General features: G+C 53.9%; 6 protein-coding genes across 6 annotated transcripts; 4 read left to right on the top strand and 2 right to left on the bottom strand.

The window, feature by feature from the left end:
- Nucleotides 1–1,545: 1,545 nt before the first annotated feature.
- On the bottom strand, nucleotides 1,546–3,756 carry ACRALDRAFT_1075523 (uncharacterized protein). Its single transcript, XM_071018389.1, has 3 exons — nucleotides 2,830–3,756; nucleotides 2,345–2,723; nucleotides 1,546–2,243 (listed from the first exon to the last, which is right to left on the bottom strand). Exons 1-3 carry the CDS (start codon nucleotides 3,043–3,045, stop codon nucleotides 1,633–1,635), a joined length of 1,206 nt encoding a protein of 401 aa, XP_070875655.1. The 5' UTR covers nucleotides 3,046–3,756; the 3' UTR covers nucleotides 1,546–1,632.
- Nucleotides 3,757–4,285: 529 nt separating this feature from the next.
- Nucleotides 4,286–5,792, top strand: ACRALDRAFT_1062349 (uncharacterized protein). Its single transcript, XM_071016584.1, has 3 exons — nucleotides 4,286–4,602; nucleotides 4,700–5,179; nucleotides 5,353–5,792. Exons 1-3 carry the CDS (start codon nucleotides 4,522–4,524, stop codon nucleotides 5,569–5,571), a joined length of 780 nt encoding a protein of 259 aa, XP_070875654.1. The 5' UTR covers nucleotides 4,286–4,521; the 3' UTR covers nucleotides 5,572–5,792.
- Nucleotides 5,793–7,883: 2,091 nt separating this feature from the next.
- ACRALDRAFT_2026669 (uncharacterized protein) lies at nucleotides 7,884–8,699 on the top strand (the record flags this gene model as incomplete). The annotated part of the gene is made up of 3 exons (XM_071020407.1): nucleotides 7,884–8,016; nucleotides 8,093–8,388; nucleotides 8,451–8,699. 3 exons carry the CDS (start codon nucleotides 7,884–7,886, stop codon nucleotides 8,697–8,699), a joined length of 678 nt encoding a protein of 225 aa, XP_070875653.1.
- A 24-nt stretch (nucleotides 8,700–8,723) lies between these two features.
- On the top strand, nucleotides 8,724–9,059 carry ACRALDRAFT_208558 (uncharacterized protein; the record flags this gene model as incomplete). The annotated part of the gene is made up of 3 exons (XM_071022466.1): nucleotides 8,724–8,770; nucleotides 8,835–8,868; nucleotides 8,973–9,059. The coding sequence occupies 3 exons, from the start codon at nucleotides 8,724–8,726 to the stop codon at nucleotides 9,057–9,059; spliced, it is 168 nt and encodes a 55-aa protein (XP_070875652.1).
- Nucleotides 9,060–9,248: 189 nt separating this feature from the next.
- ACRALDRAFT_2092361 (uncharacterized protein) lies at nucleotides 9,249–11,114 on the bottom strand (the record flags this gene model as incomplete). Its single annotated transcript, XM_071022587.1, has 1 exon — nucleotides 9,249–11,114. A coding segment is annotated over one exon (1,866 nt), but the record flags the coding sequence as incomplete, so codon positions are not given.
- Nucleotides 11,115–13,000: 1,886 nt separating this feature from the next.
- ACRALDRAFT_1062346 (uncharacterized protein) lies at nucleotides 13,001–15,260 on the top strand. The gene has a single exon (XM_071016583.1). The coding sequence runs from the start codon at nucleotides 13,356–13,358 to the stop codon at nucleotides 14,622–14,624; it is 1,269 nt and encodes a 422-aa protein (XP_070875650.1). The 5' UTR covers nucleotides 13,001–13,355; the 3' UTR covers nucleotides 14,625–15,260.
- Nucleotides 15,261–15,377: the final 117 nt, after the last annotated feature.

The raw sequence follows: 15,377 nt of genomic DNA, 5'->3' as shown, positions 1-15,377 counted from the left end.
ACCAGTATTACGTATAATAATATCCTTAAGTGTAGGCGTAGGAGAGGGACTCTGCTAGTTACGCCTAGCCACACGATATCGGCGCTTGATTTTATATAGTAGCCGTCGAGCAGCTGCCTGCTAGGGGTTATCTTAAGAACTCTGACCGCGGCGTAGAAACTGGACGGGCCTACGAGAGGCATTAACGAGTAAATTGCTTATAGAACGCTATCGAGTTAGAGCAGGAGCGATAGCCGCAGGGACAGCAGGGCCAGCAGGGACGGGCACTATTAGTCGATACCCAGAGGCAGAAGGTTAAGCAGAGGCTTAACGGGAGAGCTTCGACGTGACGTTAATAGTAATATTACGGATAGCGTTAATAGCCTGGATACCTTATTTCTCCTAAAATAGTGATAATTAGTAGGTAGTCGTTATTAAGCTAAGTTAAAGGGTATACCTAACGGCCCTATCCCTCACGATATTCTAGACACTTAATAGTTAACGGGCTAGTAAGCCGGAGCTTATTAATAAATTATACTACGGGTAAGGTACGTCGGTATCGGCGATATTACTTAACGTCGGCTTCGGGAGAGGGAGGAGCAGTATTAGGAGGAGGATCAGGAGGAGGATCAGGAGGAGGATCAGGATATATAGTCCCGGTGGATATAATAAGGGCGGGATAATTACGACGCGGCGTTAATAGATAGATTAGGTGGATAGATTATTAATATTATAGGAGAGGTGGAGGAGAGTAGGAGGAAAGTAGGATTAACTTTAGAGTATAATATATATAGATATACTAGGCAGTAGCCTAAAGAAATTTTAAAAGTATCTTAAAGAGAGTCCTTAAACAGTTTACACACTTCTAGAAAAGATAACTAGCGAATAGCTGCCGTTTAATAGTCTATTTCTTTTAGAGATAATTCTAGAGACGATTTTAGAGATATTTTAGAGATATTCTAGAGACTTACCGAAGGTGTAGCTATAGCCATAAAGGCGCCTAGTATATATAAGAAAGCCACTTTAGTAATAATTCTAGTACTAACTAGTAAATAACTATTATAACTATTATGGGTTTTATTCGGACTTTATAAAGATATTTAATTCTAACCCTCCGGGGGCCATTATATAGAGCTTTTACCTCCGGCGGTTTTGCCTCCGGCGGTTACTAGGGGGAGACCCCCTAGACCCCCCCTACGCTAATAAGAGATATATGGGTAGGAAATATGTACGCGGAGTATAGTACTTTAGTTATTATATAATTTAGAGTGGTATAATAAGTACTAAACACTAAGGAGTTATAAAACGTTATAGAATTCTATCGACTAATAGCCGGGCGACTTATATACAAATTTTGAACCAATAGCCGATTAGTATTTTGAAGAAGGTTTGCTTAGCGTGTTTTTTTTATCAGTTTAATTTAGCTTACGCTGCCGCTCCGGTCGTTCCTCCCTTCGCGACAGCGCTCCGCTGGATAAGTTGTTGATTAGGATTGGGAGAAAACACCCCCTTACCAAAACACTGGAATCATGACATTCAGAGACGGAAAGGGGTTGCAGATGTTGTAAACTCAAGAAAAATATGTATTCAAACACGCTATGCATAGTCACATCTATCGTCTATCTACTACCGCCCATGCTGCCATGCCCAAGACTATATCCGAGCATGATTCGTAAAGGTAATGGTAACTTCGTCCGTCCTCCTAATCTGCCCCATCTCCGCCGCCGACTGGTCCACACACTGCGACGACCCGCCACCCGAGCTTCCCGAACTCGACAGCTCCGGCGCATGGTACCCGCTCGTCGTGTTCGGGTCCCAGTCGCCGCCCATGTCGCGGTACATCGAGTGCACGCCGCGTCGCAGCGACTGCTGCGAGCCGCCCGAGAAGCGCTTCGAGGTGCGGTTCCTGGTCGTCTGGTTGCCGCTGACAATCTCGACGACGGTGGTGCCGAACCAGCCAAAGTGTTCGATCATGATGGCCCTGAACTTGGCGCGGAGCGGCGGGATGGAGCCCATGATGATGACGAGGCTCTGCTCGATCCCGGACCACAGCACCGCGAGGCTCGCGTTATACTGGGCGTCTTCGGTGTTGCCCGTGTCGGAGCGCGGGGTGGTGATGGTCTTCATAATGGATGCGCCGGCGGTGACGAGCGACAGGGCCATGAGGAGGCCGAGGCCGATTTTGCGACGGAGGGGCATGTTGAGTTTCCAGATGACCATGATGGGGAACAGGACGTAGGTCACGTCGGAAAACGTGAAGAGGGCTGCAGACGGTTAGCCTGCGTTCGTTTCAATCGTTTCGATTCGATTATTATTATTTTTGAAAAGAAAGGAAAGGGATGATAAATGAAAGAGAACAACGCACACTGCGCCAAGTACGAGGTGTACTGTTGGATTCGAGGATCCCATCGCCGATTAGCCGGCAGGAAAGGGTCCCATAGACCCTCGACCGGATCGACCTGAACCCAGACAAAGACGACGAGGACGCTGGAAACGACGACTTGTAGACCGGTGAAGACCCAGAGAAACCACCAGAGCCAGGGCTTGGTCCCAAAGAGCCGCGTCAGCAGAATATTGGCCGAGATCCTCGCTAGAATGGAGACCAGGATGGCCGGTGTCGTCGAGATCCAGTTCCATTTCAGAATCTCGATCAGCTGAGGGAAGACGGCCAAGTCGGCGTCCCTCTTGCCCAGCCCCCAACGATACGCTTCGGTGAGGCATCCCTGGAAGACGATTTGCATGCCCTGTGAGGGGAGTGACGATGACCTATTAGTGAATATTCTTCCATCGCCTTCCTGGGGAGAGCCATAGTGGACGATGGTTGGGCAGATGGAAAAGCCAGGGACATACCACGGCGGCCAGCATGAACCAGTCATCCGAGCTCACTTTGCGTGCGACGGTGGCACGGACGTACAACCGAGCACTGACGATGAGGACGCACAAGATGGTCATGGTCCAAGTCACTCCCATGATCAGAGGGCCCCGACCCGGCGCATCGGGATCGATGGGGTCCGGAAACTGGGGCATCTCAAAGGGAGACCCTGCGGAAGCTGTTGGTTCTGACATGCTCGGACGTTGACTGCATGAACGGAAGATGCTTGTGGCCTGAGACAAGAGAGAAGCGTCCAGTCGACGTTCGTTGCACCAACGGCATGTCCTCGCGACTATATAGATGCGCAAGGGAGGCGACAGCAAGACGGCAGACGGAAGACTCTCAGCCCTGCTTTAGCTCACGTGTCTGGCGTGGTAGAGACAATAAACACTACATGTCTGGCTGTCTTTATTCGTATGGGTGGGACGGCTGGGAGCGAAGGATTCGGTAGTATGTATGTATGTGACCCATTGTCGTTTTTCCCCCATCTTACCACGGGGTGGCAGGGGCTTCAACCGTCTTGCTCCGAAGATTCCCACTTTATCAGCCACGGAGAGACGGGCTGGTGAGAGCAGAATGGTCGGTGGCTTGTGGAAGCATGCACATTATGCATCGGTTGATAGCCAAGCACATGCGACATCCCATGCCACTTGGATCGGATCTCAATTGCTTTCTCTCGAAGAGGCGGGGTATCGAACGAAGAGCCGCTCGTCGTTGAGCGCCGTTGTACATCGGACCAAGGAGGGCCACACAACGTACCTCGAGGTCGGTGCTATAGCGTAGATCGTTCATTGCCATCATGGGCAATTGCTACGCACAACACGTGCTCGTCAATAAGACGATCATTACGACTGATCGACGACCGTTTGGTTTCGGGGTGTGCGATTAGTACGGAGGAACACTCGTCACCAAACAGAATCTTCGCAAGAAGTGTTGCCATTGCCTCGATAACCATGCTTGTTGCGTGGCAAGCTGGGTAGTAGTGGGACGAGGGACGAGGGGAGGGGAGAGGGGAACGGAACGAGGAGAATGGAGAATCGACGAGTGCGACGAGACAGAAATGTAACCACACAATTGTAGGGCGTGCGATTAATACGGAGAAGCGACTGATAACCACACACCCACCCCACCCCACATCGTTTCAGCGGCATTCCCACCTGCCACGTTAGGCACAGACTTCCAACCGTTCTCACTTCCTTCACCTTCCCCCCATCAGTCAGTTGTCCGTACAAGCCACCATTCAGCCACCCGCTAGGCTTAGGTAACATAAGGCTTAGCGTGAAATAAATGCCGACACACGATTTACGGGGTAGCTTATATCATGAGGAGATGATTGGCTGTTGCCTGTTTGCTGTTGGCTCAGTCCAACTGACACCCTTTGAGCTCCATGCCCCTTTTAACCTCCCCGGTGTCTGCCTCGGTGTCCCTCGGTCCCGCCAGTCTCCTCTCTCTTATACAACATATCTACATTCCCCTGCCCGGTCCATCCCATCACCTCAAGTCCACCTCCGCATCATCCTCCCCAGATATCTCCTCATCCTCCCCAGATATCTCCTCAGACACCTCAGACACCTCCTCAGATACCTCAGACACCTCAGATACCTCCTCGACTCCAGATCAACCGCTTCTCGAGAAGATTAAAAACGATACCCAACAACTCAGTCCTCGCCATGGCTTCCCACTCCGAATGGGCCTCCAAGCCCTTCGCCCTCTGCTCTACTCCCACTGCCGCCTTGCCAGAAGGGCAAAAGGTAACCGTCGCTCCGGCTCGACCGGAACAGTCCACGGCCATGGCCATCATCACATGAGGTGACAAGCCCACTGACGCGACGTTGACGTGCCGCGCAGCCCGACATGTTCGACGACATAGCCTCCACCATGGCCGTAACCCACAACATCATGATCCGCTCCCTCAACAGCATCTACCAGCAAGCCCCCTACGTCCGGGAACCCGACGTCCCCGCGTTCCTCGGCTACTCCCTCACCTGGTGCCAGATGCTCCAGCTCCACCACGACGGCGAGGAGGAAATGTGCTTCCCCGCCGTCGAGCGCATGGCCGGCGAGCCGGGCATCATGGGGACCAACGTCGAGCAGCACGCCGCATTTCAAGAACCCCTCGACAGGTTCAAGACCTACCTGCAAGATTCCCAGAAGGGCGAGGTGACTTTTGACGGCAACAGGGCCCGCGAGCTCATCGACGAGTTTGGTCCGACACTGACAGAGCACTTGCATGACGAGATCCCGTCGCTTTTGGGTCTACGGCGCTTTGGGGTGGAGAAGATGAAGGATCTCCCCAAGGTTTTTGAGGCTGAAGCTCAAGACAATATGGTGCGTTGCTTTCTTTTTCTTTTGCCTTTCTCCTCGCTCAGCTATTCACTCTGCCACTCTCACTCACCCTGAGCATCTTATGACCCATGACCGATATCGAGATTCGACGTCGCCTTGACCCGAGAGTACGAAACTGGTCATAATCTGGACTGACATATCCCACCTCCATACAGGGCAAGGCTGGTATGGTCGCCGGGGGCATGATGGCCTTCATGTCCCACGACGTGACCTTCGAGGGAGGCTTGTGGAAGAACTTCCCTCCGGTTCCCTGGATTCTCTTGGTGATTATCCGCAACACGGTGTATTGGGTCCATTCAGATTGGTGGAAGTTTTCGCCAGTGGACAGATATGGGCAGCCTCAACCTCAGTATGCTCGACCGGAAGGGTCTTGAGAAGTTGAGGTAGGGGCTAACCTGCCGTGGTTGCGAGTACATGCCTGAAGCGGATTGAGCATCCTTTTTTTCTGTTTCCATTTTCCTCGATTCTTTGGGACAGTAAATCCCCTGAATAATCTCCAATGCGGAAAAATGTCCGCTAATTATGATAGTTATGAATCACAAGACTGGATAGCAGGATCGCCCTTTTGGCGGCCAATTTAACTTTCACCTTCCGTTTCACCCCCCTTTCGCAACCAGATCTTGACTTGGAGCTGTTAGCATAAGGTTAGGCCTGGGTGCATCGTGGCCGAAGGAGTCTGCGTTTTGAGGCCCCTATAGCAGGCTGAATATCGCAGATGTTTGGCATCCGATCGACCCAGTACTGACCTGGTAGAGATGGAAATCCAAGAGGGATACGAAGTGTCCCTCTATCGACGTGACGAGCAACAATACGTGCACGACTAATAAATACTCCTCAAGCCGCTCTACGCCAGGAAGAAGGCATACTAAGGGGTCGAGGGCGCCTGATAGCACGCAAGGGTGTCTGAGGATATCAGAAATCCTAACAGGTGAAGACGGCAGGACAGACTAGTGGGTTAGGTCTCGGGACGAGCAGAACGATAGGCCGTAAACATACAGCCAAGGTACATAAGTCGACTGCGAGCGTCAGCAGTATCACGACCTCTTTGTTATCACCAACCAAACTACACTCAACCCACGGTACGATATAAGCCCGATACGATGGGATAGACTATAGTGCTTAGCATGACTCGTTCTGCGCAAATTGCAGGCAGCAGAAGACCTTGAGTCTGCTGAAGCAGATGGCGGAGATGGGTCTCGTTTCGAGTTTATAAAGATTGCATGCGGCAACGTCGCCCTTGAAGGAGTATGCGAACTTTGTGCTGAAGATTCATAGCACAAGGGCTGATGTGGCAACGACAACCATTCGAACTGGATTATCTAGTTGCATCTGCCATCTCTTGTGAGTCGTGAGGCACAAACACACGTGAGTTATATGGCCGGAGGTTCATAAGGATCATGTGCAAAGGTTGATCATCGGTAAGCCAAGTCTGCGTGGAATGCTAGCGACAGACATATTGCTTATCGTTATCGCCTGTTATATATATGAGTTCGTCGTCGCATATGACCTAGCCACCGGGACGGAAGGTCAATTGAAATCGTTTATCAGACATGGGAAAAGAGTACGAACAGTGACGCCTTGCCTGTCTGGTAAGGAGATCCGTCCGACTCCTGTGACGAGATCACCCACCTGGCATTGTCATCACGTGAGCATCGTGCTCTGTTGCCAGATTCCCATTCAGTACAACGCACACAGCAAAATAAAAGGAAAATATGAAATAAATGCGAATCGCAGGACGCCGGCGAACTCCAACCACTACAACGTATTTATATCGAATTCCCCTGCGCTACGGAGCCACCGAGATAGGCGCTAGGGCGACGGTGTCACGCCATCAAGTACTCTACCGGTGCTTACATAACCGCACAACCGACGTCGTTGGCTCCACACATCTGAAAAGTGCGTTGTATCCTGCGATATTAAGGCCTAAACGCAGGAACCGAGTACAACGTACCTACACTCGGACCACCTCCGTTCTCTCAATGGGGCTAAGCGCTGCGGGAGTTTGAGCAAGAATACAAAACAAAAGTGGCGCCTCTATGGGGAAATCGCGATACATTAGAGGCCAAGCAGCGCCACACGCCGGGGGGTTCCGCTTTCCAGCCACCAAGCCTCTTCATCTCTCCATCCCGAATGCTACGAATATGTATGCTGCCAATGCTGTGTACGCAGTACGGATATGCTTGCTCCCTCTCCCTCTCCCTCTCCCTCTCATCTGCCTCATCCAGGAACGCGGCTCAGAGCGCAGGAATGCAAAATCGCGACCAACCTCCCTCCTACAGCTGAGCTGCTACAAAACGGCCATGAATCAAGGGATCCCATCATCAATTCCCCCATTACCCAAAATGGATCGCGGACGAGATCCATCTCTGGGCATCTGGGCATCATATCCAAACTTGCTCAAATTAGCTTGGCATCAAACGCTAGCCACGAATTCCCCAATCAGACGCGACCAGCCCGAGACGGGTCAGGAACCACGGACCCCGACCACTGGGTCTCCGGGGCGGCTAGCTAGTCCCAGACCCTAGTTCGACAAGTGCATGCCTTTCGTCGAGAGTATATTATGGCTTGACAGTCGCAGCCTTCCCAGCACATCATCTCCTCACTCTCCCCATCAACTCACGCCCTACTGTCGCTTTAGTCCTGTTTCTTGATACCCAGCGCGTCATCCTTTACCACACCCGCCAAAATGTTCACCTCCAAGGCTCTCCTCACCCTCGCGGCCGCCGGCCTCTCCTCCGCCCACTTCACCCTCCAGTACCCCGAGTGGCGCGGCAACACCTTTGACGCCACAAAGAACTACACCCAGTGGTCGTGGCCTTGTACGTTCACAGCCGCCACGTTGACCCATTCCATGTCGTCCCGTGAACGAGACTAACCAATGCTTCCATCTCACAGGCGGTGGTCCCGAGTATGGCTCCGGCAACAGGACCGACTGGCCCCTCTCCGGCGGCTCCGTCGGCATGACCCTCGGCCATGCCTACAACTTCCTCTACATCAACCTCGGCATCGAGGAGAACGGCACCGTCGCCAGCTTCCCCCACTCGCTGACCCCGAACCCCCTCAACACCACCGGCCACGGCACCCTCTGCCTCTCTGACCTGACCCTGCCCACCGACCTCAACATCACCGCCGGCACCAACGCCTCCCTCCAGGTCATCAAGGTCGGCCAGTCCGGCCAGGCCCAGTACAACGTGCGTTCTTCCCCTTTCTAAAACACCTTTCTTTCTTCTGTCGCTAACGAACATGCCTGCAGTGCGCCGACATCCGCTTCGTCAAGGACGAGGACGCTCCCAAGCCCAGCGAGGAGCTTTGCTCCACCGACGACGGCCACGTCTTCGAAATCCAGCCCAAGGGCCACGGCGAGGCCGAGGAGGACGGCGATGACGGGGACGGCGACGAGTCCAAGGATGGTGACGACGAGAGCGCTGCGCCCCTCAACGCCGCTCACATGTCCACCATCTTCGCCGTCGGCGTGGCTGCCGCTGTTGGCCTCAGCCTCTAAGCGCGCACTAGAGATATACATGGGATGATAATGCCTCGGGGAACCATGTCTTGGGCCAGGATACAAAGCGAGTGGGCCCCATAAAAGAAACGAGGATGTGTATATTGTAATGTCTTGATGTATTGTCGCGGCCAGGACAAGAATCCCTTGTTGTCCCGTCCCCTGGCGGGTAAGCCGAAGTATATGTTTGTAAAGTGATACAATACCCAGAGCATGCTGAATCTAAATATCATGGTTATATAGAAACCACAAACACGAATGAAACATGGAAAGTGTAAAATGCAGAATGCTTCCCCTTGGCCAACATTAAACCTCCCAACTGACTGTAAAGCAATACCATGTTGGCCGTTGGTGGCCTGACCCGTGACAGAAAAGGAGATCATGTCGCCATAGAAAAAATGCAAAAGATCAAACGCCTCATAATATATCAGCGTCCAGCGCATCAACAGGGTATGCGACAAAGAACACGCTCGCTATATACACCTAGATAAATACCAAAGGGCAGAGGCCCATGTTCCCGACTGTAGTTCCATTGTCCGCCTCATAGTGTCATGAACGCATAGCTGCCTGGTCCTCGAATAAGTGCTGTAATATCTGTGCTGTCGTAATACGCTGTTTCGGATTAAGGATCAGCATGTCGCGGATAATACGCTCCATGCGATCCCGCGGGTTGAGCCGGTCCGCCGCCTCGCGGACCTCGCTCAGCCACACCATCATCTGGTCCGCTGCCGACATGCCGGCGCCCCGAGCCCCGGGTCTCTGGCGCGGCCCGCCGCCTGGGCGGTTCAGGTCGGCGATCATCCAGTACAGTGGACGCGGGTGGGCGCGACTGGCGCGCGCGTCGGGGAACGGCAGCTTTCGCATGACGTAGAGCATGGTGACGCCGAGAGCCCACACATCCGATGCCGCGCCCCGCAGGCGGCTGCCGATGAACTCGGGCGGCACGTAGAACGGCGTCCCGCCCGTCGTGGCGGGAGCGCTGGCCGGCGAGCTGAGACCAAAATCGCAGACGACGGCGCCTCGATCGGGGGAGTAGAGGATGTTCGCCGGCTTGATGTCGTTGTGTACTATGCCGCGGTCGTGGAGGTAGTATAGGGCCGAGGCCACGTCGTGGAGAATGCGGCTGGCGTCGGCGCGTGATCCCATGAACGTCTCATCGCGTGGAGAGCGCCAGAAGTTGCGAGCCGAGAGATCGCGGGCGTCCACGTGCTCCATGTACAGCGACAAGAAGCGGGCGTCGCCCCCGTAAAGGCGGACGATTGATCTGTGTCGCAAATCGTCCTGGGACTGGTACTCGCGGAGCCACATGTCGGCCTGGCGTATCACGTTTCGCTCGGCCTCCTGCGGCTTCTGGGCAGCCGCCGCCCCCGTTACCCCGCCGCTGGCGTTGACAGAGCGGGTCTTGAGGACCTTGACGGTGACGACGCCGTTGGGTACGCTGGAGTGCTCGGCCGTAAAGACAGAGGAGAGGCTGGTGGAGGCGATCTGATCGCGTTTCGTCACCGTGTAGGCGTCCAGCTCGCAGCCGTTCTGGACAGCCACGGTCTCGTCCTTTCGGAGGTCGAGGAGGGCCTGGCCCGTGGGCGCCACCGCTAGCTCGTTGCCCTTGCCTGCCGTGGGTAGGGGAAAGACGAGTGGATCGGCAGACGAGCGCAGGAACATGATGACCCCATCCTCCTTCTTCGGCGCCGTTCCCACCTCGGATTCGGATGTCTTGGCCTTCTTCTCACTCCGGCTTTGGGACTCGCCGCCGTCGTCCAGGGACCTTTTCCTGGATGAATTGACGTCGCTTTCGGAGCCGCTGCCGTTTTCGATGGCCTTCCTGGGTGGGGCGAAGTGAAAGGGCACCCTCTCCAACACCCTAAAGTCGAGGACGTGAATGTCCTCGACAGAGATGCGCCAAGACCCTGGGGACAGAGCCTTGGTCATAAGAGGTTTGATTTCGTGCTTTGGCCCGGGGCTGTTTCCCGGGTCATCCGAGAGGCGGGACAGGGTGATGGGAGCCTCCGAACGGTTTAGCAGGATCTGATTATCACTGGCTGGGTCGTAATACAGCTCGCACCAGACCGGAGGTCGCGGTGTGTGGCTGTCCAAGTGCTCGGAGGGGATGCGCACGGAGAACTTGATGTCCCTGGGCGTTTGGGTCACGGCCAGGACCTTGTGGTGAGGTCGTTCGTCCGACGTCACTTCGGCGCGGAGGGCAAGCCACTGGCAACTGCCATTGCCCGGGCTCACGGAGCGACTGCGGGTGAGGGGCCGCACGAGGATGCGGATGCCCTGTTTGTGGTGGTGGTCCTCGACCATGAGCTTGTCCAAGGGGACAGCATCGTATAGAACTTCATCGACTGGCTCATGGACACCAATGTTCTTCAAGCGCGCATAGACCTCGGACTGGGAAAAGGGTTCTGTGCGCTCTTCCGACGGCTCCTCCGAGGGCTGGCCCCGGTGGTCCGCCATGACGAGGTGGAAAGAAGCCGGGCTAGGCAGCCATCCAGTGCGAGCACCAATGACGAGGGCCGTAGGGAGTGACGCAAGTCAAACGTTGGCGTGTCCCAGACAAAGGAAACGAAACAGACACGGAACCTTGAACCTTTGAAGACAGTGGCAAAGGACAATGATATGATGCCTGGTAAAGGTGAGAGTGACTTCGAGTTTCGACCGTTGGGGAGCTTGGGCCACAAGTGGACGTGGGCGTTGGATGCAACGGTTATTTTGACTTCGGTGGTAGTAACAGTAAATGATAGGCGAATGAAACGACGAGCGAAATCCACTGGTCGCAAGAGTTGGTCGGTATATGTGGTTTATGGGGAAGGGAGGAGGAGAAACAGAGAGAAGTTGAGAGAAATCGGAAAGAAGCTGTCGTCGTGAGTTCAGAGCAGGAGGAAAGGCCTGGTGATAGAAATCTCAAACTCCAGCCTCACGGGGATGGAGTCATCGAGGGGAAATGGAAGAAGACGACTGGTGCCTGGTGAGAGAAGACGCAGACGCAGTGCCGCGAGAGGCCTCAGCCAAGAAGACAGAGAGTGTGGAGAGGACGAGGGCGGGGGGACGGAAAGAATTAGGGCGCACCGATTGATGTTCTCTGCAAGTGCTTGAATCCCCCTGTCGACACCAGCCTCACTGAAAGCCCGATTCCATTATGGCTCATGCTCAGCCACAGGCAAGGATCTGGGAATAGAAACAGATGACTGCCTCAAGCGGGCGACGTGTGGATAAGAAGACCGAAGGGGACATGGTCCTCTCCTCAACTCTTGCCAGGCGGTTGCCTTGGTGTCATACGAAGTACGAAGTAGCACTCGCTGCCTATCACGAGGAAGATATCCGTCCCCGTCCGGCATAGCTGCACTGGCAAATCCACGGGGTAGGTGTCGGGGTAAGACGGGAGAGATGCGGTTGGCCATCGGTTATCGCGCAATGCACGCATTGTGTGAGGGTTGTGCTACCGTATACTTCGTATGCAAACCGACGTGGCCACGTTGACTCGTCGCCTGGTGGTCATTAGCAGACTCGTGGACACACATTGTTGTAATTCGTCACACGGAGGATTCAGGTGAAAAGACCAGGCGCGAAGTGCGAAGTAGAGATGATGTTGCTGCTTGCTGGTCAAAAAGGTCTTTCGTTTTCATCCCTTTTACGTGGAAGAGATGGCCGAGTATCGGGTAGTCATTGCGTGGAGAGGAAATGGGTCATTCCCTTCATGCAGTCAGCACGTCAGCGAGGGATGAAATGTGTGGACGGAGGAATAAAAGCCTGCTGCGCTCCCGTCTTGTAAATTTGGTGACGTGGAAAGAAGAGAGGAGAGTACGAAGACGAAAGGGGAGTTGGACAGTAGGCAAACTCGATTATCACTGTGGTGTATGTATACTCCTAGCTTAGTAAGACAGCGTTCATTCATGTTGGGCACACTTTCCTGTAAAAGAAGAGAGAGAAGGGTGAACGGAGTCACCCAAGTTCCTTCCTTCCGGTCTAGGATCAAATCCAAGTCAATCTTCTGATTGGATGTAGTCCCACAACTGACGCATTCTCCCGTCTATCTGATTGGCTACGCCTTGGTGCCACCAAGTATTAGTGCAACGCTAGTGATGCAGGAAGCCTAGTGGATAAAACGAGCGGCGAAGTGATTGGTCCCTGTTCTCCGCCCTTTGTCTCGAGATCCACAAATTCGGGCATTCCAGTATCCTCTACTTCCACCCAACTGGCCAAACAGAGTCTTGCGTTTGATTCGTCGGTTTCTCGTGAAAGGGGGGGCGAAAACTGGAATTCAATCATCTGGTCCGTCGTCCCTTCCCCCAAGTCCCGTCCACGTCCACCCCCGAGTACTCGCCCTTCATCGTCCCACATCTTCTCTCTATCGTCACACTTGGTCTCGTCAACAGACAACGTTCGGTCCCGTCTTCGTCTCCCTGACTCTCTTGCTCGCCCGTTTCCATCGCCAACAAGGTAGTCAGCTCACCCAGACGCCTTTCTAAAAACCCACCTTTTGCCGACACCAAATCGTCAGCATGGAAACTCCTACCTGTATGCAATAGACCCGCTTCAACAGCGTCGTCTACGCCCTCACCGAACCGCCTGACTTTAACCAACTTGACTTGACTTGACACCGAATCCCGTCCTCAGAGAAGAGGCCGAAACTTATAACGAACGACTTTTTGTACGATGGACGATCCCATATATGCCTGGCCATCATGGAAGTTTGGAATGGAACGAGCCGACCTCTTCACCAAGCTGCATGACCAGTACAACACTTTCTCCTTTACCCTACAAGATCCCGACGCATTTCATCATGACGTTTACGAACTTTCCACCGAGGCCAATACCGAGGCCGAGTTCCATCGGCTCATGGCCGACCGGCGCCAGCAGAGGCTGGACCAGTTGAACGAGTCGCTCCAGTCCGTCGCCTTTGAAATCATCGGCAACCCGAAACTCATCGGAACCGAGCAGTGGTCCTTCGCCGTCCAGCTCTTCCGCACCCGATCCTTCGACTCCCTCGTCCGCTATTTCGCCAACTACCTCCCGCAAGATTATTACGACCGCCTCGCCGATAACGACGCGGCGTCGACCATCTCGTCGTACACCGACCACAGTAGTCTGTATGCCGAGAGTACTAACGCAAGTAGTGTTGGCGATGTTGACGATGCACAGTTCTTCCCCGACCGCGTCGAGGAGAAGAAGCCTGTCCCGTCTCGCGCCTCCATGCTGCGCGTCGATACCTCGTTCAAGCCGACCGAGCTCCCCGAACTACCCCCTTCTCCTCGCTCCATGACAATGTCATCCAACACGTCTGCCGCGTCCTCTCCCACCGAATCCCACCACCACGACTACGCTCTCCATCGCCCTTCACCTACCCGATCCCTATCTTTTTCGGGATCAGAATCGGCCATTTTCGGTCGAGATTGTTTACGCTTGAGCGAGAGGCAAGGAGGCCGGGAGGAGGCGGAGGAGGAGGAGGATGAGGAAGAAGAAGAAACGTCGCAATCGGACGACTATATTATATCGGCCTCTTCAGTATCCGAACAACGCAGCTACGTACCTGCCGACTCGACGATGCAGTACTCGTTGGACGACCATAACACTATGGACGAGAACTTTGAGGAAGATTTGGCTGCCGCCCAGCTTCCTTGCGATATCTTCGACGCCGTTATAGAGTCGATCGAGACCGACCCCCTTGATACCCCCACCCCCAAACCAGAGCGAAATGCCACCGCCACGTCAACCACCTACCTTGACTCCAAACCATGTTCACCGACGATCCGCAGCATAGCCTGCTCCTACCGAGAGCACCCGCGAAACCGCTCACAACGAAGCGACAGCCCCGGCAACATACGTCGCAGTCCCGAAGAGGCAGCGAGTCGAATATCGAAACCTCTTTCGGATTCGATACGAACGAGTAGACGGCAAAAGGGACGGAGGACGGGTCTGGACTAGCATCCGGCTGGCCGTTTTGGCAACTTTGCGCGGCGTCAAGGAAGAGGAGCACGGATATATAGGCGTTCGTCGGGAAACGACGTCATCCTGGGTCTCGCATCTCTGTACGCTTACGCACATAGCCTTGATTTGTTTTTCAGTTTCGGCGTTAGGCATGATACTTTCTTCTCGGTTTTCTCGACTTGCTTGGTTCAAAAGTCCGTCATGATGTTTCTCTTGAAGGGATGTACCATTCTCCTGACCGTTGGTCGTGATCCAAGGTACGTCACGTTGACCGTTGATAGAACCGTATTAATACTCGTACCTCCTTTTTTCCTACCGTTTTTGCCCCGTTATCTCTGCGCCTCGGTCATCCCCAGTCAGACGACCCCGCATGACAGTCGCCGTTTCGTTCGTGACCGAAACGATATCGACTACCAATACCACGATGACCGTATCATGTGACTCTGTCTTGTAACACGGGTGCCTTGCGCAGCCACCGTCATGATTTATGTGTCTGGTGAGTTTGTTTGTATAATATGTCTTGATTTTTATTTCGGTCGATTTGAAGGGAAATGGATCGATCGAGGACTCGGCTATCAGCGTTGAGGAGCGCTTGTCACTTCACGTTACTCGGCGTTCAGGACGGGAGTCTGGGACGAAAGACTGCTTGGGTTCTTTGGAAGCGGGCTTCTACTATTCGTACTCAACAGGCATTTGGTCATAATACTGCGAATCATCGATACCATGGGCGCTTTCGTCCATCCCCTAGCA

Source organism: Sodiomyces alcalophilus, assembly GCF_042370955.1.
Source record: "Sodiomyces alcalophilus JCM 7366 unplaced genomic scaffold ACRALscaffold_3, whole genome shotgun sequence".
NCBI lineage: Eukaryota > Fungi > Ascomycota > Sordariomycetes > Glomerellales > Plectosphaerellaceae > Sodiomyces > Sodiomyces alcalophilus.
Note: the sequence above shows the minus strand (reverse complement) of the source record. Positions and strands in the feature narration are given on the sequence as shown.